Here is a 25,304-nt window from a genome sequence, read left to right as displayed (position 1 = left end):
ATGGATGATTCTCTACAAGTACATATTCCACTCATCTGTACACATTCGACTGATATGTGACAGTTTGTTTGGTGGATATGTCGAGAAGGAAAAGTTCCAGGAAGGCATTTATCTTTCTCATGTGGATATATACATGTGGAAAGCTATGTAACTGAATACTGGGAGAGGGGTGGCTAGATGGGTTCACTACTTGGCAGTAGACACGTTGTTACTACATGTACATGATATAGAGAAAGAGAGGAAGGGCGAGAGGGAGGATAGGAAAAGAGGAAACATGCAGTGAATGTAACTGACGAGCCAAAATGTCAATCGTTTTGGTCCTGGTCAAGATTATCTGGATGGCGCACGCGAGGATGACGGTCGTCGAAACCCATAGAATCGATTATGGAGTTGCGTCGCAAACGGTCATCTTCGCGCCGTCTTTCAGGTGAAGCCATATCTTTTGCCGTCTACACAACCGAAAAAAAAAGAATCAACAACCTCTTCTCTTTCTCTCATGATTGTTATCTAGTGAGATATGTGTACCATGACTGCAAAAGCGGAAGGCTCAATTTCACCCGATAAAACTCTTTCCCGGATGGTATTGTTGGAATCCTTGAGGTTGAAAATGTGGGAACGCACGGACTGCTTGTAATCCGCATCCACTTTTTGATGGTGTGATTTGTAAATCTCATTCTCGATCAACTCTGCAAGCGCATAGATATCGTCTATCGGCCAAAGTTACCATCATGCCTGTGTTGGTATATATGTGGAGTCCTACTTGCCTGAACTTAGGTTCGTCTCACCGCCTCCGCTTGCGAGTGCCTCTTGCAGTAGTTCGGTAGCTCCACGTAATATGTTAGATTTACATTTCAGTATATCTGACAATTTATCCCACTCATACTTTTCCGTCGTATCGTGTCCATAAGGGTTTCAAATTGAATGGAAAAAAATAAAGAAAAGAGACGGGTTTGTTGGCAGGTCTGCATGACGATCGAACATTCTGAAGCTCCGACACAAGCATCAAGCCATTGTTTACAGATCATTGAAGTATTCTCACTTCCTTGAAAAAAAATGAGCACGGCTGAAGGATGACACATCAAGCAATTGCACTATCACTGATTATTATACAGTAAAGGACTTGTGCAAGTTCAATCGAGCCATTCACTATGTTTCGATAGCCAAGAAAGAATGAGGGAGGATAGTTTGAAACACAGATACACATTGATTGGTGTTTTGAAAAACAGACACACAACCACTTGGTTAACGACTTCAACATTACAATAATTATGAATCCACAGAATCAGCAGCAACAAGCGCAACAAGCATACTATGCAAATTACATGCAAACAATGTACCCACCAGCACCGCCATACTATGGAGGTCAGCAAATGAATAACATGAGCCCACAAACGATGTCTGCGTCGCCTCAAGATCGTCAGCAGCTCGAAAGTATACCGACTGAAATTGGTAAGGCGGAGAGGGAGGGCAAGGAAAAAATAGGGCTCTAACAACGGGGGTGAAAATAGCATCGGCGTACAAACGCACACCCGAGGGCCAGCTACGATGGTTCGCAGCTCCACCGACCTACGTGACTCCGGTATCTAGACCAGCAAACTCATTAGCCTATCTGGAGTATAAACAACGAGCACGACGCGAATAGTAATAATAAACGTACGGCACCGCATCGGGTCTCATCTCTTTTTGGAGGGCTATCCGAGGAAATCCAATTTTTGGGGGTGGGGGTTGTTGTCGTCGTTGCCATGGGCGTGTATATAAAAGGAGGGGGGATGTGTTTGAGAGAGAGTGTGTTGTCATCTTTCTTTCTTTCTTTCTCTTTCTCTTTCTCATTTACAGCCATCATGTTGTCTCGCTTGTCTCTTATCTCTCGTCGCGCTTACACTATCATTCCGCGCACGCCCGTTCAAGAACAACCCGCGTTTGCCTCCAAGGAGGAGTCTACCGAAAACTCAATTCATGCGCTGTACAACAAGGAATATGAAGAACACATCAGCGGCGGCCCAGATCAGACTTATCGCACCCTTTCAGACAGCGAGCACCATGCTGCTGCTTCTGCTGACACGTTCAGTCCTACCTTTAACACCGTTTTCGACGAGTAGATAAGCAAACATCTAGCACCCCTCTTCTTGTACATAGCCCACCATCTTTTTCTCTCTATCTTGGTGTTTCTTTTTTTTTCTTTGTTCCGTCTCTTTCTTCCTTTCTTCCTTTTTTCCAAATACAGTTAGTTAATATATATATTCTCGTCATGCGAAAAAAAACATGTTGTCATTCGGGGGAAATGTAAAGTACATTGAATGGATGCAGAGAAAAAAAGAGATGGTAGAGAAAGAAGAATGGAACCTAAATTATATGAATGGTATGCTATCCATGTCGATATCTACATCGTCGTCGTCAAGCATAAGGTTCTCGTCATATGCCTCTTGATCTTCTTCTTCTTCTGACTTGTTATGCTTGTCACTTGCGACTTTGGATTCTTCTGACAAGGATGATTTGCGGGGTGCAAACGTGCGTGACAACGTGCTCCGCACACCTCCTAAACCACCTGTTATGACTTTACCGACGATGCTGGAGGATGAGGATGTCGAAGAAGGTACTGGTGATGTGCGGGAGGTGGGTGACGGTGGACTTGTTGCAAGCGGGGACTCGTTATTGTTGTTGTTGTTGTTGTTGTTGTTATCATTGCATGGTGCTACTGGTGCTGCTGCTGTTATCGTTGCATTGCTTGTCTTTTGATCCGATGTTCCCTCGCTTGGGTCCGCCAATGACTGGCTCACCGGACTGGTGCGACCGCTCCGAGTTATGAGCGAAGGCGACGACGAGCTAGAGTAGTAGCTGCCAAACTTGCTGACGCTCTCTGCAGTGGTTGAGCGTGAAGTGAAACTTCGCAGAATTCCACGCTGTTTTCTCCGTTTCTGTGCGTCAGATTCTGCAATGCTGTAACTAGGTAAAGATGCCTCGGGATCGGGCTTGATGGGTATCGGCTTTGGGGAAGTCGGGGTAGGTGCTGCATCTTCCTGCAGTTCTGGTATGTCAATTTCCGGCAAAGGCTGCTTCCAATAATTCCAGTCGCTGAATTCTTCATCCAATGCCTTGTTGATCGGTGGGAAAATCTGATCAACCAAGTCGTTCAAGTGGATGTACGACGATAGGAACCCTGTTAGAAGCTCCAGCCTAACATCGCCGTTAGGGTCAATAGTAAATATTCGAGATGCGGGTACGTCGACGCTGCGATAAGAAATGGCGTCCGTGATCCGGTTGCCAAAACCGGCATAGAATGGATTGTGCCCGCCAAACAACCTTTGCATATCTCGCAAACACGCCATTTTAAACACCTCGGGCTTGCGCATGATTACCTCGCGGTGCAGCGACGTGAATAATCGATCTGGAGACATGATTACTGGTCCATCTGGCAGCTGATACTTGTTTTGCTCGACGCGTCTGAGATAATCTCTAGTGTAGTCTGCTTGCCCAATGGCCCGACTTGTCAAGTACAAAATCTTGTATCCGTTGTTGGCAATGTCGGTGTACAGTTTTGCCACACCGTTATGTGTCCAATCTTTGCCAATCATTGTGAAAACGTGCCCCAATGCATCTGATTTGGTGATAGTTCCGTCAATGTCAGAGATCACCACTTGTATATCGTAATCCCAAAAGAAGATTTTCGCTGTGCACGTCGCTGTGCCTTGGTACTCGGATTGAACCGTAAAAGTGACAGTGTTGACACCTTTGCGAAGATTAAGAGTTTTCAGCTGGTCAGATGTCAGACGGAGCGTCTTTGCATAATTCTTCTTTGGGAATGGATACAGTTCTGCGCCGCCGGCTTCCTCTCCAGGGTGAGTGTGGTTCGAGTTCCAGCCCACAGACGTGGTCGTCGTCGTTGTCATGAAAGTTGTCGTTGTATCTGTATCCTTTTGCTGGTTATTGCTGCTGCCGCTGCTGCTGCTCTGACCTGCGACCGAAGACCGGCTCCACCATTGACGCCAGCCTCGTCCAAACTGATACGATTCTCTGCTGTCGGAAAGACCGCCGCTTTCCGAGTCTTTACCCTCCGTTTCTGTTGACGCGCTTCCCTCCACTGGCTTGCGGAATAGCAGCAGCGACGTGAATAGAGGCCCAGTGTGGCCGGCTGCGTAGTATTTGCCCTCGTAGCGGAAGACCAGCCTTCGGTCGTTCAGGATGTTAGGATTATGCACGAAGGCATCGTAAGTGAACTTGTGTTGATCAAAGACTTTTCCATTCTCTTCCTCGTTTGATCCAAATGCTGAGAGACCACACAAGCTCATTTCGATCCGATACGTCTTGTTCGGTTCTAGCTGGAAATCAGACACGAGTTGTCCCTCCTCCTCCTCCCCCAATTTGATCTTGTCGACAGATTCTTGAGAGTCGGTTGTGGACCTTCGTCGTGCACTGCCCCAGCCCCACAGGCTCTTGGCATTATCATCTTTCTGCTGCTGTTGCTGTTGCTGCTCAGCTGGTTTGTTAACCGGATTTGGTGATTCGACCACTGTGTCAGGTGTATCCGCTGTAAGCACATCGGGTTCTTCCAAGAGTTCTTTGCCATCTGCTACTTCCTCATCGTCTTGACCATCATCGTTCGTCTTGTATCCCGAAATATCCAGCACGATAGACTCATGGTCTCCTCGGTTTCTTGGGGCCTCGCTGCGAATTTGTCCTGGCTGCTGCTCATCCTTTGAATCCTGCATTGAAATATGTGTCACGTCCAGCCACGTGCTGAAAATGTCTCCATCTGCAGGTCGGACAATGAAGGTTTCCTTTGCAATCGTTGTACTTGTTACTGCTTCTTCTGGCAATTTCCGTTCCAACAGCGTCGAACCATCCTCTAACGGGTACGTCTCGTGCGTCGGTGCAACTACTGGCGCATTATCATCGTTCAAGGACAAGTTTTCAGTTGCATTCTTAAGCTCTTCATCGGTGGTGCTCTTTTGTTGGTATGGATCCACCTTTGTCACGACCTTGTCCATCTGTTCCTCGATAATCATTTTTGGTGACTGTAACTCTGCAGGAAGCTTCAATTTCCCGATGCTCACGGATCCTGCCGTATTGCCCTTGGACTTTATCTCCTCATCCTCTTCATCGTCCTCATCATCGTCAAACGTGTCCGCATTGGCAGTACTTTTATCTGTAACAACAGCGTCGCATGAGTAAAATTATGTCCAATTTTTTGCTTTCCTTCCCTTTCTTCCTTCCTGCCTACCTTGCTCTCGTTGATCTTTAGCATCGCTGATATCCAAGAACGGTGGTTCCTAAGGACATGATTTAATCCTTTTGAACATGGCAGCAGCAGCATCGATGTAAATAACACGAACCTCATCGCCCTTTGTTTCTTGAACAGCCTCGACGAGCGGAGATGTCTGGAACTCTTCTGGAACTTCGTGTTCTGTCTCGAAAACGAAAAACGCTTCACCTGCTTCGCCCAATTTCATGGCATATGGCACGGGTTTGTCATTGACAGCAATGCTGACCTATATCAAATCGACCAGATTTAGGACAAGACATTGTGACATGAATGATATCACAGACATATACCTTTTTCTCTTGGGGCATCAACAGGGATAACTTGCCAAAGCGTACGTGAAAAGGCGAGCAGGCAAGTTCTCCGTCGGGCTGTTCCACAACGACGATGTCGATGGCGCCAGACAACGTCGCCGGGTTGATCTCATTGTAGAACGCATGGACCGAAGTGAAGAGGTTGCTTAATTTCCCCACGTACTCCATTCAGCAACAACAGTAAGGAAATAAATGAAAAAACGCTGCTGCTGCTGCTGCTGCCGATATGCGTCAAACAACAAAAGAAGACAGGAAAAAAAATATGGTTGCAATAAATGCCGCTCTCGACTTTACACGCTCGTTCAGCATCACATGCGCCTTAATGATGTTGCTCCGCTACAAAAAAAGTTCTGCTGCTCCTATTGCCGCTGCCGTTGACAATAATATTAATGAGTGGTGCATTCCCTTTATTAATTAACTACTATTGTGCAAGCACCTGGACGTTGCGAACAATTGATCCATGTAACAAAAGATGAAACACTTGTTGGTCGCGGCTGTTCTTGGGCACGGGTAAAATGTCGAGTGTCACGACCGGGTCCGTCTCGATCCACGATACGAGATCTGCTCCGTCTTCAAGGGACATGGTCGCACTTGGTACAGTAATCTCCATATCTTGCGGCATATCTGGTTCGGGCGGCGCTGCTTCGGCGCGAAATGCTTCCTGATCCACTTGATTGTTTACAAAGAGCACGGCGGTTGCACGTGCTTCCTGCGCCCAAAACGCTTTTCTTGAGAATGTGCAATCCCCTCTGCCCACGACAAGCACTTTGCCTTGAATCTCGCTCTTTTCTCGAGGACTGTAGGGTGCGCAGCCTGTGAATTTGTTCTCTTCAATGAAATATGCAAATTTCTGCCCTGTGAGTTTAGTGAATGCTTGTCCAAAATCGGACTGCACGGCGTGATACATGAATGATGTATCAGCCCCGTGTATACGAATTTCAATGATATCATTTTCCATCCACGGTACGATCTTGCCATCCCGGTCGACAAGTTGCAATTTGTCCCCTTCAAGGTACGGTCTAAGCGCGTCCAACGTAATCGTCCATGTCTGGTTCGCATCGAATACTCTAAGGCTAAATCGTCAGCTAGTCTGTCCCAAAAACCTTTTTTTTATTTATATAATTTACCTTCCCTCCGGATCCACTGAACAGAGCAGGTGTGTAGTTTATACATATAAGAAGAGAGAAATTCAACAATGAGTATACACGTATATGTGAATCTTTCTATTGGATTATTATTTTTGTTGTTGTTGTTGCAGCAGAGAGAAATAGTGGAACTAAGATACGTGTGTACATTGCCGGGTGTAGGGAAGGGCGGAGAAATAAATGGTTGCATTACTAACCTCGAACGACTTGGTACCCACCCCCTTGTTTCCTGGAAAGCTTGGATACCTCCACTCTGAGACCTGATAAAGATTTAGATAGGAAGCCGCCAACAACCTGGATTAACTTGGGCGAAGCCGTCTGCATTCCCGGTCGAGGATCTGCGTTGAATTTAAGTCCAATGTTGCGCAAAAGAGAAAGCGGCGAGCTGCATTCTCCTTTTGGATAGATGATATCTAGAGTATTATCGCTGTGTCCCACAATGGCGGCAGCAAAATCGGCAATGTCAGTGTAAGGAATTGAGGACATGTCTAATTGATTTGGATGCAGGCTTGCTTGTTTGAGCCGTGTTGGGCAAGTGAACGGTGGAAGAGAAGATGATGATGATGGTTTCGATTTCAAGAGATAGCGTTTAGGTAAAGGTAAAATGTGACCCTCTGAACATAACATACAGAATGAGTAAATTAAAAATATAGCCACGGTTTGCTATCCATACCTGTCGTAAAAACAAAGCTAGAATCCAACGAATTGACTGCATTGTCTGCGAAATGTCATGTCAGTTTGCTTTCATTGGATTTTTTCCTTTTTTTTTCTTCTTGCAAATATATACCTTCGTCAAAAAGTAGATAGAGATACTTTAGAGTCTCGCTTAGTAAGAAACTCTCCATACGGTCTTCCAATCGACCCGTTCGAACGTCACCGATACTTGCAAAACCACATGGCAGTCGTGTCCGGTTGTTCAAGTCGTTCAAAACCATCTCCCCGACCTGCAGGTAGAAGGGATCTCTAGTGGCACGATACAGATAATATGTCGATTCTACAAATTCCGGCCTCAATGGGTAGAATCCAATGTCTACTATTTGTCGATAATAGTCGAATCGTTCAGGTAGTGCGTGGAATCTTTTCCAGATATTGTAATACACCAGATGCCCCTTCACAGCAGCGTCAACGTCACCGTGAAGGACTTGAACTCCCGGCCAAAAGGCAGCCAAACTATCTATCCACGTTGCCATGAGAGCGCCAGTGTCCATGTGGACGTTGCGGTACAGATATCCAGTCGAGTCTCGCACGTGTTCCATGATCCCGTCGTATGCTTCGTTGAATATCTCGAGATATTCAGTTTCGCCAAACAAAATATAACCTTTGAGCAGATACTCAAAGAACGAATCAATGCCGGCGCCCGTCGACGATGCTGTGTGTATCCAATGTCCCGAGTGAATGTTAATCACGTTGCCTAGCAAATTAATATCTGAACGTCGATCCCACAAGGCTTTCAATGCTCTCTTTGCAACATTCTATTTTCAAGCGGTTATATTTTACAAGTTATTTCTTCCAGATTATTAGTACGCCCTATGTTACCTCGTAATAAGGGTTGCCTATGAGACGACTAAGTACACCAAATTCAAGAACAAGACTACCTGCGCCGGCAGTGCATGTCTCTTGAATTTCATTTCTCGGTACGCCGTGTCGTAGGTTTACCTATTTCCAAGAACAGTGAGTAAACTTGTCTTCGTTTTTGGCATTTAATCAAAAGCATACGCGAGGATAGGGGAGACCGGTTTTCGTCAATTGAAAAGCAGGCACTAGTCTTTTCGCCAAATCTTCAGCAAGTCGCAGCAATCCACCCTTGTATCCCTTTATGGCATGCCCGTAAGTAGGATCGGAAGCCAGTATGTGTCCTGATAACTTTTGCACACTTTAGACCCTTTCATTTCTTACACTTTTTGTTCGCTGTATGTAAATATTTACTAATCCTCCCAAGGCTCGAATGTTCAATTCAAACACTTGCACTTTGTTGTCTTGATCGAATGAGACATCTTTCAATATTAAATCCACCGCTCGCTCAAACTCTTCCTGTTCGCCCAATATCTATATATTCTGTGTAAGTTCCAGAGAGAAAAGTCTATATATCGTACCGCATATACTTACCGCCAAGGTATCAAGAGTATCAACGAGCGTCAATGAATAGTCACCGAGGACATCGTTTATGTTTATATTCGCTCTAACTCCGTAGCTTTTAGCAAGGAATAGATATTATATTAATTTACTGTTTTTCTCCAATTACGGGTTCTCTTTATCGCTTCCTCTTCCGTTGCATAGTATAGGATTCAACTTTAGAAAAAGTTAACATGCAACGTTAAGAATTACATAGATCGTCGCTGCATTACTTCATCTTCAGGATATGCGTATTGTAGATAATTGTTCCATCCATGGAAAAACATTTCCTGCCCTTGTTTGTGAGTAGCTTGATATTGACAACTTTGCATGTCTGTTTGCAATGACCTTGGTCATTTCTCTAGGCACGCATCGTCGTGAGGATCGATCAAAGGTATAGCAAGCCAACGAACTTACCTGAGCTCTAACCGTCTTTGCACCGTCATTGCCAGGCAGCAATGCCACGGTGCTGCGATCAAGACATAAAGTGCTAAAAGGATCACGGTCTGCTGCTGCAAATGCCACCATCGAGCATTGCTGCAATCACGGAAGCGCATTATAGATGGTGTATATCATGTAACCCACTGTTGTACCGAACCACATACTGGGTACGAATTTGAAGCATTAGCGCGAAATCAATCAGTGGGTTCATCAGGGGAAAGATTTACGGTCGTTTATTGTAGTTAGGCTGCAGCGGTAACGTTGATACGGTTTGCTACATCTCTGATTTTTGACAACACGCCCTTCTTGCCCTTGAACCTGTCTCTAGCAAGTGTATTTAGATCAGCGTAGTTCAGGGACAATGCATCGATAATTTGGTCGTCGGAAGGCAGTCCGAACGAGAATGGATACTGGACAATGTCCGAGCTTGTTAAAAGGTGCAGGTTGGAGGACGTTGATGCTTTTTCAAAATATTTCTGCTTTACATCATCCTTGACATCTTTGGGAGTGGGAGGGTCCCACTTTGGAGCTCTGCGGTCGACAAGCACAGCGTTGACTCCTTCCACAAACTCACGCTCCCTCTGCACCAGTTGTGAATACAGTATCAGACAAACGATTTTATATGTCATCGAATGCGTATATATCCGCACTTACAATAAACTGCGATGCAAGCTTGAACTCGGTCTGGATGCATTGACCCAGCGACATCCTTGCGCCTCTTCGCAACAATTCCAGAGTTACTTTCAGCGACGTTGGTGAAGCCTTCCTAAGCATATCCAGCGTCTCCTCTGCCCACTGCCGCTCTTTTGCTTCGTTTTCTAGAGCTTCTACGATTTCTTCTACGGTGTTGTATTTGAAACATCTTGACCGACGACGACCGGGTTGAGAATGCAAAGTGTACTACATCGCTTATATACTCTTCCTCCTCCTACCTATCAATTGCCGAGCGGATTCCTCCTCCAAGTGAAAAGTTGGGTAGCTCACGATCTACATCTACGGAATATTCTTCCAACACAGCGTTCACCGAGCGATGATCTTTTCTTTCCAGCGACAACAGACGCTCCTCGAGCTCCGGAAGTCTGTGTGAGTTCACGTAATGCGTTGCAACGCCGCTGTAGCTATGTAAGATCCCTTCAGTCCACTACCTCTTCTTGCCTTTTTTGCTCTGCTCTGTGTGTAGAAACCTACAAGACATCGGCTCCTTTGATCCTTTTACCGGTCAATCCGAGATAGATACCGAGCTGGCCATCCAGTCTTGGTAACATGAACGAGGTACCAGCGTCGTTGAAAAGTCCAATGCCGGTCTCGGGCATGGCAAAGACTGTTGATTCCGTGGCAACTCGAAAGGGTCCGTGTGCAGACAAGCCGACACCGCCACCCACTATGTATATCCAAATTGATTTAATCGGTTATGATTCATCTTGTTTCCCACCCCCTTTTCCTTTAAACTTACTCGTGATTCCGTTTAAGAGTGCAACGTATGGTGTCTTCAATGTTCCTGTAAGATGGAATATCCGATATTGGACTCCAAATCCTCGCTCGGCTTCCTTGTAGTTTCCTTCCTTGATCTTGTCTATAATTCCTATGAAATAACAGTGAAAATGTGAGAAGTATCCTCAATTGCAATCATTTCTCTCAAGCGGCGTACGTACCTTTTATATCGCCTCCAGCGCTGAATGCCTTCTCGCCTGATCCTTTTATCATAATCATCTTGACAGCATCCGATCTCTCCCAGGCCTGGATACATTGTTGTCGTGGTGAGCAGGAGGAACGGTGTGCGGACAAGTGCCGTAAAGGACATATGTACCTGAAGCGTTGGTCCCACAATTTCACCCATCTCCGGCGTCAATGAGTTAAGCTTCTTTGGACGGTTCAAGAGGATGATTCCTGTATCATTTTCTAGTCTCGTCAGTGCAGGTGCTTCCTGCTCTGCTGACAACGGCTGGTGCTTTCGTTCAGTCTATCTCTCAGGTGTGTCGGATGAACTTGACCTTACTTGCTGGACGATATTCTCTTGCTTCATCTGGACGCCATGTCAGATTACTTTATTTACAGTAATTTCTGGTGCCGTGGGCAAGATAGCTTACATTTGCAGATAACGATAGCCAACGAACTGCTGCTGCTGCTGCTGCACTCCTCGAGTGTGACACAGTAGCGTGGATACGACGCAGGTCTCCTCCCACGAGACGACAAGAATATCGGCAAATGGATGGCTTTAACATCTGGGTAGAGAAGAGATAGCCAGCTACCCCATATTTTGCATCCGTGCCTCGAGTTTTTGAAGCGGCGGCGGTGTTGAATTCCCACGCGTGCCTTGGTTCAGCTTCAGCCAAGGTTAAATGATCAAGCGTTGAAATAGAATGTATCAGCAGAAAGGCACCAGAACTTCATACCAGAAAGATTACAGCATAACCAGCGAACATGCTATCTTCTCTTAAGTTTGTCGTCGCTCTCTGTAACAAAATCAGTTTCCAAATCATGAACAAGGAAGTCATATATATATATTTTCTCATTTTCAAACGATATAGATGGCAATTTACTACAGAAGCGATGTAACGAACCCAGTGCTTGTCTGTACACGTATGATATATGTATAAATATAAGTCTGATTTTCTTTTACTTTAACGTCTCGGGTCCACTCGTGTATATGCAAACACACCGAGAATAACCACGCCTAAAAAGGCGATGGCTGCTGGGAGCATAAGCTCCTGCGGGAGAAGAGGCTCTTCTTCTTCTTGTATCTCTTCTTCAACCTTCCTTGGCCGGTGTCTCTTGGCACGCGATGTCGCGCGGCCGTTAGTGAGAGTCGGCGAAGCTGTCTGTGATCTAGCAGGCGGTGGTGCCTTGTTGCTAACAGGAGAAGGAGGAGGCACTGCAGCGGTGGCGGTGGTGGTATCTTGTATAATGAGTTTAACCCTATCGTGACCTGACTTGCGCGCTAGCTGCACGGCGTCTAATACATCAGCATCCGATGTGATCAATACTTCATCGTTCTCATCATCCAGGTAGGAGATAGACAGCCATTCCGGTTCTTTCTCAACGCCTGCTGCTGGTGAGTGACGCTCGGAAGTTACTTTTTGGCGAACAGTTTCCAAAAGCTTTGCATAATTGTTGCAGGGTGAGTTGAAACGATGCGTTTTTCCTCCAAAAGATGTAAATTTGAAGGCGAAGCTGTTATCATGCGATGCGCGGCTGTGTTGCCGGGACATGCGATGGGATGATAATATGGAGCTTGCGCCATCGTCGTTGTTGGCAACCATGCTAGCAGACTCGTTTGGCGTGATTTCGGAAAAGCCTTGCAACTGAGACAAGGATGCTGATGGCTCCGGCGATATAGCGCTCATCGCAGAAGGTTGCATGTGCGATGACAGAGGATCTGATGCCTGCGACTCGCTTTCAGCGCCGAAACTATCCCAAAAGCGGGACCACATTGGACCTATGCAGACAACACTGTCAGGACAAGAGTCACCTTGATTTTAACAAATGTAGATCTTACCTTCTCCGTCATTTCCTTCCATGCCATGGATCTACAATGAATGGGTAAGTTTCGCGAGGTTTTGACATCAAAGGATACCCGGTACTTGCCAGCTCCAAGGTTGCATAGGTAAGTTTCAGTACATCAACCATGCCTACAACCATTCCCGAGTCTAGTACGGGCAGATTGAGATAGTGTCCATCTAGAGAGAGAGAGGGAGGGAGAGAGAAAGAAAGGAAGAGTGAGCAAGTGAGCAAAGAGAAGAAAAGACAAATACAAGAGTTTGGATCGCGTACCATGCATCCGTCGGAGTGCTTCCATGATAGTTGTATGCGGGTTTGCAGTGTCGGGATGCGGAGTCATGACACGAACCACGGAACATGTTTCTGGATTCAATCCGGCAGCTATCACACGCAACACAACGTCCTTTCTAGTCTTGAACTATTAGTTGAACTGAACTGCGTTTCCATTTCCTCCGCTAGCCTTACGTTGTAAAGATGCCAGCGAGACCGTTGCGGTCGACGACAAGCACAGCTGTTGTGTGGTAGCTCTTCATCATGCGCGCGACGTCTGCAACGCTAGTCTTGATATTTGCTTCCGCTGGAGGAGTACCATCCAATACAGAGCCGAGATCAGGGCAAGACATGCGGTCGCGCAGCGCTTCCATGTATTGCACAAGCTGGATTGGACTCGATGACCATTCACGCTCTACACCTTCCAATGCATCGTAGAGTTTACGCGAGGATCCATATGCACGCTCCATTTTGTCGAGTGCTTCGTATAAGCATTTTGTGATATCCAAAAGACCGAAAATGTCACCTTCTTCGTTGCACACCGGCTGAGAGAGAGAGCCACATGAAAAAAAAATTAGATTACAGTTTGCGCTACTTGACAGTTTATTATTTCCTACCAAGTGACGGAAGCCTCGGGACACCATCAAGTTGAGAGCATCAGTTGCTGAAGTGTCGGCTGTGACGCACATGGGTCCCTTTGTCATAATGTCGACCACGGGAGTCGTCCGAGCATCTAATGATTCCGCCACTACTCTGTATGCTAAGTCTTTTGCCTACCCCACGGAGGAAAAAGAAAAAACCATAATTCGACTGTTTTGTTCCTGAAGAGAGAAAAAAATAAATTACAACTTACTGTAAAGATACCACTCAGGTGATCTTCTTCGTCGACCACCAGCACGCAGTCGCTCCTCTTTGCTGCCATAAGCTGAGCGGCCTCGATAACGAGCAGGTTTTCCTTGACGGTCAAGGCCTGCGACGGACGAAGGGCAGACACCGTACCGGGCATTTTGCGTGTGTGGCGTATTCTGTTGGAGCCAGTTCGCTTGCGAGAGAGCTCACTCTCTAGCTTCTTGCGAATGGCCTTGAAGGGGGAACACGTCAGTTTGTGCAAATGTCACAGCCTTGCTGGCGACCTTTAACATACCTCGTCTTTTCTTGACTGTCGCTGGCGGCTTCCAGAATGGTCGACACCGCTGTCTGCACGCGAGGACGCTGCTGAGGGGATTCTGGAACCAGAATGTTTGCCCATGACTTTCTGCAACACACCAAGGTGGGATAAAAAGTGGCGGGCTTCGCGGGCATCGGATCCCAGCCAAAGTAACGCTGCAGAGTTTGTGGTCGGATGCCACTACCAATGAAAATCCAAGTCTCCTTGATGAAGCGGATTCTCCGTAACTGTTGTCTTATGCCGATATAAACAGTGGCACAACACCTTGATCTCTACGGCTACATTAATCTTCTATTATAATTCTATGCGCTGCAGTCATTGATCTAAGTACCTTTAGTGATGTAGTGAAGCAAGTGAACTGATAGACTGCTAATATACACTGAAACTCAGCTGTGTTCGAGAAGTCGGTCTGCAAGGCAATTCATCTGTATATCTGCTCTTGTCAGATCTTCACAGCTACGGTCAAAGTGCTTTTTGCTAAGCATACTCAATTCAGGCTGAGGATTCAAATACTTATGGAGACATTCCAATTATCTATCATGCCCTTTTTAACCACCAATTTTACCGAGCAATTTTAATGTGAGAATCAGTCTACGGTTTCTCGTCTTTAGTTCCTCTAGTCGGTTGCAAAAGCAAATATATGAATATCGGGGTAACAGGATGTACAGAAAATTTGTTGTGCGGTGGGGAAATGGGAATGTAGAAAGGTTTTGCCGGTTAGTGGCGGGACGGTGGTTGCCTTGGTAATCTATTATCGGAACATGCGAAGATATGCTAGGAACAATGCACCTGCACCGGTGATGGTGCCTATACAATTACTGTGAGTATGTCCCATCCTTGATTCAATCATTGGAATGAAATTCTTACCGATCATATACTGCAAGATCTGGAACTTGATAGCCTCCATCTGCGTCCTTAATCCAGCGATCTCACTTTCGATACGAGTATCAGTTTCTTTGATTTTAATTTCCTGAGCGCTCGCTTCGTCGCGTATACGACCCTTCTCCAGATGAAGATCTAGGCGAACGTTTGCTTGCGTCCGTGTGATTTCCTCCCGTAATTTTTGTCGAAGTTTTTCGAGTTCTCCCTGTAACCGTTCGTTTTCTGCTTTCATCATGGTAAAGTCGTTCTTTTCTAACAGCTGAATCTCTGATTTTAAATGTGCAAAGTCTACTTTGTATGTATAGATTGTCTTTGATACAACGTGTCAGAGAGACGAACTGGTAATTTACAGCACAAATAATGGGATTATACGTACCTTTTCCTGCTCTGCCTTTGTAACCATTCCTTTTGTGAGGTCGGTCATACTTTTGGCATTAAGAGCATAGGAGTCAGAGACGTCTGTGGGAGCAATTTTGTGTAAAATACCTTTCAGAAATGACCTCTCGAAGCGATGCCATGATAGCCTCGCTTTGTTCCCTTGTGAATCCCTCTGCTTCCAAACGCTCGACAAATTTGAAGGTATCAAAGTGATATCCGGAAAGCTGCCGTACTGGAACCATGGTTTGCAACATTGGCGCTCGTCTGGTCAGAAGGTTTGTTGCGTGCGCTACAGCAAGATGGTGTTAAAGCAGAATGGAGACATGTAGAGGAAGCGATGGGTAGAAATGCACCTCGAAGGATAGTCGACGACATTGACGGTAAATGCTTTTGAAAAAGGTAATTTCCTCATCCAGGCCGGGGCACCGAAATTTGGTGACATGGTATCCTTCGGAATAGATTGCCTCTACTCAGGAGTAAGCTGCCTACCGGATTGGACATTGCAGCCAAGAATCGACATGTGTGAAAAGATATCGTAAACAATTTTCATTGAATTTGAAGTACTTGATGGAGTGTTGCAATTGCGCCATACATGTTATTTACATGCCATAAAATATCCCTTTGCATAGAAATGAAGGATGCATGTGTATCTCATGTAAATGACTTGATCTATGGATATTCTTTTAGCATTTGTGTTAAAGAGTTTATTGTTTAGTTCTAGTTCTGAGAGCCAAAAAATCGCTTGTAAAAAACGCGCAGTGATCCAGAAATGCGAAAGACTCAATGGGGCTCTTCAACTTTTTCCAAAAGAATGGTGGAAAGATATTTAGAGGAGCTACCTATGCAGTCCAACTAATGTGCTTTGCACATTGCTTCAACCAATATGTCATCGAGGCTACTTTCGTGGGTACTCACCATTTCGATCTGTTCATTAAATTGTCTCGTTCCTAATGCTCCATATTTAACACGCACGCCAGTGTATGGGACCCTCCATGCTGCCAAACTTCAACATGACTGGAGACATTGTTGCAGTCGATCACATTACTCCACGATTCAAGGGCTATGATCTGGGCGACGTGGTTGTTTGCATATCACCCTGCGTCCCTGGCCGTGCAGTGTTGAAGCGCATACTGGGACTGGTATCTATACGCAGCGACTTTTTCAATCTTTTTTTATGCTTGCTTGCTAACTCGCTTTCTTTCTTAGCCTGGCGATAATGTATGCGTTGATCCAACTGTACAGGATCGTAAATATATTAGGGTAACAGGAAAAGAACCAGAAAAGCTCCCATACACCACGATGTTAATATCTTCCAAAGGTGCCTGAAGGTCACATATGGGTGACGGGAGACAACTTGAGCAATTCTACAGATTCTAGATTTTACGGACCTGTTCCCTTGGGTCTGGTACGAGGAAGAGTCATAGCAAGGGTAACGTATAACTATTCCCCGGTAAAGGTGGACACGTATTGATTTTTTATTTACTTTGCAGCTTTGGCCCGAATGCCGAAGGGTTGAAAATCCCCTAACACAAGTCGACTTTGACACTTACAATGCATCTTCATAATGTTTTCCCTTCCTGTTGTGTGTTCTATCGTTCTCTCATTTCATCCTACCCATTATATATTTGTCTACTATTACCGTCTGCTGTTTGTCGCATCATATTGTTTTGTTCATCCGCCAGGATTTGAGTGAGCGAGGTCGTCGTGTGAGTGAGTCGGCGCCAACCAAATTCGTGCTTCCATATCCAAAAGCGGTCACTTCCGCTCCCTCAGGCAGAACGTGCCTCTCTTTCTGACACATACTCGTCAATCCCCAACATGAGCGACATTGAAGAAGAGAATCAGCGTTACGAACAAGAAGAACGTCTAGCTCACGAGCCCGAAGAGCCCGAGGAAGACGAGGAGGAAGACGAGGAGGAAGAAGAGGAGGAAGAAGACGAAGAGGAAGACGAAGAAGAGGAAGGATCTGTAAGTACCAACTGGACGAAATGCATCGCTGGAAAGTTATCATAATGAGTATGATTCTAGCGTCCCAAACGAAGACTAGTCAGTCGATTCATTGACGAAATGGCGCTCGTCGATGAGGACGAAGATGAAGAAGAAGAGGAGGAAGATTACAGCAAAGAAGGTATGAACGTATGCAATTGATGATCTATGAACAAATTTGTCTCACCAATTTTGCGACAAAGATGGTTTCATCGATGAGGAGCCAGAGGAAATACCATCAGAAGCAGTTATGCAGCGCCAGCGTCTGGCATTAGACCGACAACATCGCGAAGTGGAATACATGGACGAAGAGCAGGTTGCTGCCCACTTTGCCAGGAAATACGGTGGTCGACGCACGCAAGCATTTACTTCATCGGAAGATGTTCCGCAGCAATTGCTCTTGCCTAGTGTCAATGATCCAAATCTTTGGATGGTTAAATGCAGAGTATGTTTATCTAGCGCGCAAAGAGACATTTATTTATTCACTGTGTTTTTGAACAGCCCGGCAAAGAACGAGACATTGTCCTCGGAATTATGAAACGGTATTTTGATCGACAGTTTGACGACAACCCAGTTGAAGCAATTTCTGCTTTTGCACGCGAATCACTGAAAGGCTATGTTTACATCGAAGCACGCCGTCAAGCCTATGCTCAACAGGTACATTACCGTAATTGTTCAGTTAGTTTTTACATTAACACGTAAAATACAGGCGATCATGAATATACCACACGTATATGCTACGACCCTAATGCTAGTACCGATCAAGGATATGGTGGACTCTATAAATATTCAACGTCGCAACACTGAAATTCCTATCGGAGGATGGGTCCGTGTCAAGCGCGGCAACTATGCAGGCGATCTAGGTAAAGTTTTGGAAGTTTTTGACAACCAAGAAGCTGCACGTATCAAGCTTGTCCCGCGTTTGAATCTCGGGAACGACAACGAAGACGATCTGGACAGAAAGCGCAAAAAGGGTGTCAACTCGGTGCGACCACCGCAAAGACTGTTCAATCCCGAGAAATTACCAAAGAGAAGCATCGCCAATCTCCAAAAGAAGGGCGTTTACTGGGTTCTCGGCACTGATCATTTCCGAGATGGATATTTGGAAAAGACGATGAAGATTACAACGCTGCAGATAGAAGATGTGAACCCGTCGCTCGAAGAAATTTCGAAGTTTGTCGGTGAAGAATACGGCGATGAATCAGAACGCACTCTCGAATTGTCAGCACTTTCCTTGCAGTCAGTAAACGATGCACAGGCCTCAGCTCTCTTGCAAATGGGCGATACCGTGGAAGTTACAGAAGGCGACATGATTGGAAGTGTTGGAAGGATCGATTCCGTAAATGACACATCGGTAGTTGTGACCCTTGACGTTGATGGATTCAGAAAGAGAGTCACTCTTCCAGCGAAGCAAGTACGTAAGAAGTTTACCGAAGGTGATCATGTCAAGGTCATCCATGGTCGCCGAAAGGACGAGTCGGGTATGATCATCAAAGTGGAAGGAAACGTGATAACCCTGGTATCGGATACATCACTGGAGGAGATCAAGGTGTTTGCCAGAGATTTACGCGAAGCGGGCGAAGTTGATCTCAGTAAAACCGTGATTGGAAACTATGAACTCCATGATCTTGTTCAGCTAGAGTAAGTTTAACCCAGTTTCTTTCGCAAAATTCATACGCTGACGCACAAACCACTTCATAGTGCCCACACCGTCGCCGTGATTATCAAAGTGGATAAACATTCTCTAAAAGTCATGACTCAGCATGGCGAAGTTCTGACGATACAACCTCATCAGATTACAAACAAGCGGAATAGAAAGGACGTTGTCGCCACAGACGCAGAAGGAAATAGCATACAAGCCGGCGATTCGGTCGTAGAGGCTCGTGGAAACAAGCGTCCCTGCACCGTGCTACATGTGTTCCGCAACCTTGTCTTTTTGCATTCACGCGAGAATACCGATAATTACGGCGTATGGGTCGAACCCACGCGCGCAGTTGTCAGCTTAGCGCCAAAGGAGAATACAATGACGAACGATATACGCTCACCTATGCAAGATCGAGGTTCATTCAGAGGTGGATTTGACGGTCGTGGCCGAGGCCGCGGTGGACCACCTCGAGGTGGATTCATGGGTGGTCGTGGTCGCGGTGGACGCGACAATCTCTTATCGAAAACTGTCCGTATTACTCAAGGTCCACACAAAGGTTACATTGGCATCGTCAAGGACACAACAGATACAATGGCCAGAGTGGAGCTTCACACGAATTGCAAGGTTGTAAATGTGGACAAGGCAAAATTGGTGCTCGTAGATGCCTCTGGAAACACAATTGGACCTGTTGTCGACTCTCGGACTGCACCGCTACCTAGACCAGCGACAGAGGATCGCTTTGCACCTGCAGACAATGGATACCGTGGTTTGCCAGCACAGACACCTAGACATTATGGTGAGAGCGCAATGACACCTCGATACGGTGCTTCCGCACAGACTCCTGCATGGCGATCGTCTGCACGTACGCCTAATCCATATGCAGCCGATGGCGCCAAAACACCTGCCTGGCATGCAACTGCTCGCACACCTAATCCATATGCATCTAGCAGGAGCGCTGGATCAGCGTGGGACGCAGGAAACAAGACTCCTAATCCATATTCTGCCGACAGGAACTCAAAGCCATCTTCTGCCTGGGATTCCGGATCCAAAACACCGTCGTGGAGTAAGGAGACTCCACGATGGTCAAGCTCTGGTTCAAAGACTCCAAGTCACAACGATCTCGGCAACAGAACTCCTGCTTGGAGTCGACCCAGCGATCGTGACACTGCACCAACGCCTGGAGTCCATGCCTCTGATGTACCGGCGACGCCTGGCGTAAGTATTGCCAATTATCAGCATTATCAAGAATAATTGCTAATGGTTTTTATTTTTTGATAGGCTATAAACGATGATGTTGCACCGACACCTGCTGCTTATCCACAAACTCCCGGCGCAAACTTTGCACCTACACCGTACGACAGTGCTGCAACACCGTACTTTAGTGCACCGACCCCTGGAGTACATTTGGCACCAACAACACCTGCTGCTCTGAGTGCACCGACGCCCGGTAACATTACTGCTCCTACTCCAGGAGCATATATACCTGCCACACCGGCTGCCGGATTGCAAGCACAGACGCCATTTGTGGGCGGCAACGACGATTATGAACCCATGGAAGAAGAAGGTACAGAGGGATTTTAAACGTTGATGCAATAGGAAAGGTTCTAACATAGCACGTGTATGTAGCTGAAGAAGATTCTTCCAATTGGCCGACTGAAGACATTGAAGTCAAGCTTACAGCACCCAGCGGCGAAGCCAAGGCCGGACAGCTTGGTTCTATTGTCAGCATCGATTCATCATCGCGCAAGTGCACAGTCACGCTCAACGACAATGGTTCCAAGATCACGGTACCTTTCGAGAGCATGGAGCCTGTACGGCCAACGAAGAAGGACCCGATCAAGGTCCTTTACGGCGAGCACCGCGGCGGCGTTGGTGCATTCATCGGTGTCGATGGAACGGATTGTATCTTAAGACTGAAAGATCAAGCCGGTTTCAAATTCGTAAACATCAACGCCGTTGGCAAATATACAGGGCCTGAGAACGTTATGGATTAAACAACTCCTCGATTTCTTCAAGAAAAATTAAAATGATGTACATATAAAGTTGTCGTTGGAATTATCTTTTTTTTCAATTTTGTTTTGGCTTGTCACTTGAGCTGATTCCCGTGGCCTTTGATCAGATTCTCTCAAAACCTGCCTCAGTTTCATCGTCACTTTCATTACCAGAGTCAAGAAGAGGACAAGCGGGCCGTTCCAGAAGCTGCTGCTCGTTTTGAGGACACGACATGTTTCCGCCCCACTAATTTCTATCAACTCTCCATGTCCTCCTGAATTAGAAGACAAGCTGCATAAAGAAATTAATTCCCTCGTTATTATCACTTGTTGTTTGTCCGGTCCAGAGCGTATTCTATCAAGTTTGTCAATATACTTGGCAGCCAGCATGAATTGGTGCTTTCTCTCACACTCAGAGATACTGCCTTCTGGTTTCGCACACAATCTATCAGAGAAGAAACCAGTGTATAGTGTACTTGCAGCAGTTGATGTATCTGCTCGAGATATTTTTGCTTAAGCCATGATAATGCGCAACAGCAAAGCGAGGTGCATGTGATCTTACTGCAAAAATGTTCATTCAGGATATCTGTGAAGCTTGGCAATAGTTGGCCGTAGCAAACAAAGGTCAACGCTGTACATAGCAAAAAATAAGGAGCAAAGTGGCAGGCCTAGAGATTTATGCAAAGATCGAATCAAGAAGACCTTACAGATTGTTGAAGAAACAAGATCAAAATCGATACAGGCAAAGCTACAACACAGGATGAATATCACTAGCTAATGTCAAGAAACTAAAAACTGAACGTCTACTACGATCAAAAAGACCAGAGACGCGTCAGCCAAACATCCACCGCACGCCCAAAGGACCAAAGACCCTTTTTCATATTCATTTTCATTGTTAATTTCAAGCTAACGTGCTGAAAACCTGCAAGCCAGAGCCAAAGTAGCTTGCAGGGAACGAAACTCTCAACTCCCACTACAACCCCCACGATGACGGCAGTGAAGGGCCAGGCTCTTCCTCCAGTGTTCAGCCAGTGGACCACAGACCATCCTCGGAAGAGCCAATGTCAACAGGGCAATTACAGATGTAGTGGGCCCACCCACCCGGCCAAAAGATAATGAAAGGGATAAAGAAACAGTTAGCATGCGAGAAGAGCAAAGGAACAAGCGTGAGAACCTTACACGTAGTAGAGGTCCCTGATTCATGCTTTGCACCTAGCAAGGTCGCTCCTACAGGCCTGGGGCAGGACTGGTCCAGCCGCTCGTGAAGAACAGGTGGATTGCAATCGTGCTGACCAAGCATGAGGGATGAACGTTGAATTGTTGGGCACCAAGCGGCACTGTCCCACAAAAGAAAAAGTCGCATGTGTTGCGTCAATCACTTACGAGGGCATCCGAAGCCCTCTTACGTCACAACTAAAGGGCTCTAGCGGACAATTTTAAGCAGAGAAATTTGCGCGGAGCAGGTGCTGTCTTACTGTCCTGCTCTTTGTCTTCTCCTTCTGCTGGGCCTCTGTTTTCCGATATGAGAACGTCACTAGGCACCAAGGTGATTGGAATTTACGTTACTAACGCGTCTGTCTACACTGATAATTTTTTTGTATGAAGCGCCCTTTTACGGATAGAACAAATGCAGAAAAAACCATTTTGAATGATCCGCCCAGCGCCGTGGAAAACGAATTGGACCCTTCCCAACAGTCCTATTTGGTCCAGAATTATGCCAAGTTCTCACTCATTGACTATTACGAAAAATTCCAATACGGAAATCAATCTGATGGGGAGAAGGCTTTCACAGCCGCAATCGGGACCCTGAGACGCTCTGCGAACACAGACCTGAAAAAGTGGGCTAATAAGATCGCAAGTAACGATTTCGAAGTATGTTGCGGCGACACAGTGAAAAGTGGAATAGTGACAAGAAATGTACCCTAAAGATTATACGGCGGGCGAACGCGACCGAGTACTGGCGAAAACTTCGGGTCTCTGAGAAGGAGAAGGAGAACGATGCCCTAGCGATTGAAGCGATGTATGAAGAGCTAAATCAGAGGCTCAAGGTATTTTGTGATCATCGCTGACTGTAAGCAATATAAATAAGTTAATGCACTATTTACAGCAGAAAATGGGTGGAAGTGGCCCGATGAAACCGTCGAGCGTGGCAACCACCAAGAGGGTAAAAAGAGCATATCCATATCGCCATGCAAGACTGCTGATAGCAACTCCTGTAGCGTCGTGCAAGCAGCGGTCGTGTCGAAGTTCTCAGCGCAGTAGTCGATCGACTAATCCAAAACGCCCCCAATACATCGGAGACCCCCAACTGCCAGTGGAGCACTGATCTTGATACCTGCTTCCGGAAATTTCAGTTACTGGCCGCCACCGCGATCGCTGAACAAACAGAGGAGGGCGTACCACTTGAAATGCATATACACGAGCTGCTGTAAGTTTCGAGTTTGGTGGCCTTTTTTCTATGGAGTTCATGGCTAACCTTATCCCCAGTGCGATCCAAGGCATTCTGTTGGTTAAGCCGGAGCAGCACAGCAAGATGTTACTTGATGCGTTTGGCGGCAATGATTCTCTTGCAGATCTACACGGATACCTTACAAAGAAGTGGTTAATGGATTGCCCGGAGTTTACCGCTGAATACGGACACACCATGCAGACCTTGGTGGATGTAAGCCATGATGTGTTGTATTGCTCACTGCTATCTGGTTTTCTCATGAACTGTATTTAGAAATACCAAACCAAACACATACGATTGAAGGAGGTCACGGCCGGGCTAGCCGATGTCGCCCTGAAGATGAACGAGGCTGAAAGTCGGGCAACGAATGCTATTAGGAGACTGTAAGATCTACTTTACCCATTGGAGCACAACTATATTTTGATCTGCATTTTATGGAATAGGCTCGAGCGGGTCCCTTGCAAGACTTTGTTGGATATTGACAGCTTTTCGGAGACGGACATCTGGTCCACATTCGCCGACCCGGTCCTGTCATCATTGATGAGCGACCCCGAAAATGGCATACACCTACGCTGGTAAGTTCGGAGACCTTGATTATATCCATTACTAAAGCGAATTTTGTTTTTGCAGGACGAATAAGAAGGTGAAGGGAGCCGAGCAGCTGATCCGTCCGGATGCTATCGTTTCTCTGATAAAGCAACTACGATGGGGTGGTCATGCTGGGGTCGGTGAAGTCAAGATTTCTGAACCTACTAGCAACAACTACAATTTGGCTTTAGACCTGGTGCGGATCAGCATGTTGAGCAAGACGTTGGTAAATTCGGAGGACCTCAAAGCTGTGCTCGGTTTCCAGGTGAACGGTACGGAATCAAAACATTTGGGAAAGTGGCATATAATATATATCAGCACAGCAAATAGGTTTCCATATTACGTTTTACCTTATGGAGCTGCTACGCAAGGGTATTTACACCGTGGTTGAAATTGGAGATCTGGAGCTCCCGTCCTCTGTCGACAAGTTCGACTCATTCACCACAAACAAATCGCTGCGCACTCTCGTACATCTGGCGCATACTCTGTCCAAGCTCCCGCCGCCGCCAATATCCAAGAATGATGTCCAAGGACTCAACAGCATGAAAATACCCAATATGGTCATGGATGATTTTGAAGCCTTGATATCTCTGAAAAGGGACCGCTCGCTCCCCTGTGTTGCTCGGTTTTAGAAATGCCTTGCCCGTACCTCTGCTTGTATTTTCTCTCTCTCTCATTTTCTCTCTCATTAGTCAATCTATACCTTGTTGTCCCAAAATATATCATCATTCTACACTCAAATTGCCGGCGGGCTCGGAAAGAAGTTTTGGACAGAAGGCCAGATCAATTCCGATATTGCAAAAGGCCCCAAGTATGTGTAGTGTAGTGCGCGACCGGCACTGCTATTCTACACTGAGCTTGACTCGACGACTCGATCGAGTCAGCGAGTCGAATTAAAGCCTGCCAAACTATTGTCGATTTCAGTCAGGGTTGACCAGATTCGACTCGAACTCGACAAAGTGCTCTAAACACAATGCACTTCTTGATAAAACAAAAAGAGCGGCTGAATGGACCTTTACAGTGAATAGTTTTTCAATTATTCACATGGATGCATGCAATGTTTTACAGTGGGAGCTATATATAAAGAATCATACGGACATTATGTTACTATCATAGAAAATATGGATAGAATGAAGGGGGGAATTTGATGTGCATTGATGAAGAGACCGCGATTAGTTGT

The 25,304-nt window shown here is 46.1% G+C and overlaps 12 protein-coding genes across 12 annotated transcripts; 5 read left to right on the top strand and 7 right to left on the bottom strand.

Moving 5' to 3' along the window:
* Positions 1–305: 305 nt before the first annotated feature.
* On the bottom strand, positions 306–905 carry VTP01DRAFT_3455 (uncharacterized protein; the record flags this gene model as incomplete). The annotated part of the gene is made up of 4 exons (XM_069382028.1): positions 306–449; positions 526–707; positions 771–824; positions 884–905. The coding sequence occupies 4 exons, from the start codon at positions 903–905 to the stop codon at positions 306–308; spliced, it is 402 nt and encodes a 133-aa protein (XP_069236197.1).
* A 363-nt stretch (positions 906–1,268) lies between these two features.
* VTP01DRAFT_3454 (uncharacterized protein) lies at positions 1,269–1,642 on the top strand (the record flags this gene model as incomplete). Its single annotated transcript, XM_069382027.1, has 2 exons — positions 1,269–1,449; positions 1,509–1,642. 2 exons carry the CDS (start codon positions 1,269–1,271, stop codon positions 1,640–1,642), a joined length of 315 nt encoding a protein of 104 aa, XP_069236196.1.
* Positions 1,643–1,841: 199 nt separating this feature from the next.
* VTP01DRAFT_3453 (uncharacterized protein) lies at positions 1,842–2,099 on the top strand (the record flags this gene model as incomplete). The annotated part of the gene is made up of 1 exon (XM_069382026.1): positions 1,842–2,099. One exon carries the CDS (start codon positions 1,842–1,844, stop codon positions 2,097–2,099), a length of 258 nt encoding a protein of 85 aa, XP_069236195.1.
* Positions 2,100–2,348: 249 nt separating this feature from the next.
* VTP01DRAFT_3452 (uncharacterized protein) lies at positions 2,349–5,739 on the bottom strand (the record flags this gene model as incomplete). The annotated part of the gene is made up of 4 exons (XM_069382025.1): positions 2,349–5,143; positions 5,219–5,267; positions 5,331–5,486; positions 5,551–5,739. 4 exons carry the CDS (start codon positions 5,737–5,739, stop codon positions 2,349–2,351), a joined length of 3,189 nt encoding a protein of 1,062 aa, XP_069236194.1.
* A 253-nt stretch (positions 5,740–5,992) lies between these two features.
* Positions 5,993–9,480, bottom strand: VTP01DRAFT_3451 (uncharacterized protein; the record flags this gene model as incomplete). Its single annotated transcript, XM_069382024.1, has 14 exons — positions 5,993–6,638; positions 6,699–6,714; positions 6,914–7,330; positions 7,390–7,434; positions 7,504–8,188; positions 8,253–8,372; positions 8,433–8,579; positions 8,643–8,762; positions 8,823–8,895; positions 8,959–9,005; positions 9,062–9,118; positions 9,177–9,189; positions 9,246–9,365; positions 9,422–9,480. The coding sequence occupies 14 exons, from the start codon at positions 9,478–9,480 to the stop codon at positions 5,993–5,995; spliced, it is 2,565 nt and encodes an 854-aa protein (XP_069236193.1).
* Positions 9,481–9,511: 31 nt separating this feature from the next.
* VTP01DRAFT_3450 (mitochondrial 37S ribosomal protein mS47) lies at positions 9,512–11,491 on the bottom strand (the record flags this gene model as incomplete). Its single annotated transcript, XM_069382023.1, has 9 exons — positions 9,512–9,850; positions 9,924–10,131; positions 10,202–10,387; positions 10,458–10,650; positions 10,723–10,851; positions 10,922–11,006; positions 11,077–11,211; positions 11,266–11,292; positions 11,357–11,491. The coding sequence occupies 9 exons, from the start codon at positions 11,489–11,491 to the stop codon at positions 9,512–9,514; spliced, it is 1,437 nt and encodes a 478-aa protein (XP_069236192.1).
* Positions 11,492–11,890: 399 nt separating this feature from the next.
* VTP01DRAFT_3449 (uncharacterized protein) lies at positions 11,891–14,286 on the bottom strand (the record flags this gene model as incomplete). The annotated part of the gene is made up of 8 exons (XM_069382021.1): positions 11,891–12,705; positions 12,766–12,796; positions 12,855–12,946; positions 13,041–13,174; positions 13,233–13,582; positions 13,655–13,810; positions 13,891–14,118; positions 14,182–14,286. The coding sequence occupies 8 exons, from the start codon at positions 14,284–14,286 to the stop codon at positions 11,891–11,893; spliced, it is 1,911 nt and encodes a 636-aa protein (XP_069236191.1).
* A 670-nt stretch (positions 14,287–14,956) lies between these two features.
* On the bottom strand, positions 14,957–15,840 carry VTP01DRAFT_3448 (uncharacterized protein; the record flags this gene model as incomplete). Its single annotated transcript, XM_069382020.1, has 5 exons — positions 14,957–15,012; positions 15,073–15,397; positions 15,464–15,512; positions 15,574–15,754; positions 15,819–15,840. 5 exons carry the CDS (start codon positions 15,838–15,840, stop codon positions 14,957–14,959), a joined length of 633 nt encoding a protein of 210 aa, XP_069236190.1.
* A 408-nt stretch (positions 15,841–16,248) lies between these two features.
* Positions 16,249–17,030, top strand: VTP01DRAFT_3447 (uncharacterized protein; the record flags this gene model as incomplete). Its single annotated transcript, XM_069382019.1, has 5 exons — positions 16,249–16,368; positions 16,443–16,604; positions 16,672–16,725; positions 16,784–16,894; positions 16,956–17,030. The coding sequence occupies 5 exons, from the start codon at positions 16,249–16,251 to the stop codon at positions 17,028–17,030; spliced, it is 522 nt and encodes a 173-aa protein (XP_069236189.1).
* Positions 17,031–17,283: 253 nt separating this feature from the next.
* Positions 17,284–21,090, top strand: VTP01DRAFT_3446 (uncharacterized protein; the record flags this gene model as incomplete). The annotated part of the gene is made up of 8 exons (XM_069382018.1): positions 17,284–17,433; positions 17,494–17,593; positions 17,655–17,896; positions 17,953–18,108; positions 18,161–19,092; positions 19,153–20,311; positions 20,375–20,660; positions 20,723–21,090. The coding sequence occupies 8 exons, from the start codon at positions 17,284–17,286 to the stop codon at positions 21,088–21,090; spliced, it is 3,393 nt and encodes a 1,130-aa protein (XP_069236188.1).
* A 1,021-nt stretch (positions 21,091–22,111) lies between these two features.
* On the bottom strand, positions 22,112–22,387 carry VTP01DRAFT_3445 (uncharacterized protein; the record flags this gene model as incomplete). Its single annotated transcript, XM_069382017.1, has 1 exon — positions 22,112–22,387. The coding sequence occupies one exon, from the start codon at positions 22,385–22,387 to the stop codon at positions 22,112–22,114; it is 276 nt and encodes a 91-aa protein (XP_069236187.1).
* A 299-nt stretch (positions 22,388–22,686) lies between these two features.
* Positions 22,687–24,756, top strand: VTP01DRAFT_3444 (uncharacterized protein; the record flags this gene model as incomplete). The annotated part of the gene is made up of 9 exons (XM_069382016.1): positions 22,687–22,959; positions 23,016–23,135; positions 23,195–23,251; positions 23,307–23,515; positions 23,575–23,749; positions 23,810–23,919; positions 23,980–24,111; positions 24,167–24,396; positions 24,455–24,756. 9 exons carry the CDS (start codon positions 22,687–22,689, stop codon positions 24,754–24,756), a joined length of 1,608 nt encoding a protein of 535 aa, XP_069236186.1.
* Between the last annotated feature and the right edge of the window lie 548 nt (positions 24,757–25,304).

The sequence above is a fragment of the Rhizomucor pusillus genome, assembly GCF_041956525.1.
Source record: "Rhizomucor pusillus strain CBS 183.67 unplaced genomic scaffold VTP01scaffold_17, whole genome shotgun sequence".
NCBI lineage: Eukaryota > Fungi > Mucoromycota > Mucoromycetes > Mucorales > Lichtheimiaceae > Rhizomucor > Rhizomucor pusillus.
This window is presented reverse-complemented; position numbering and strand designations above follow the sequence as displayed.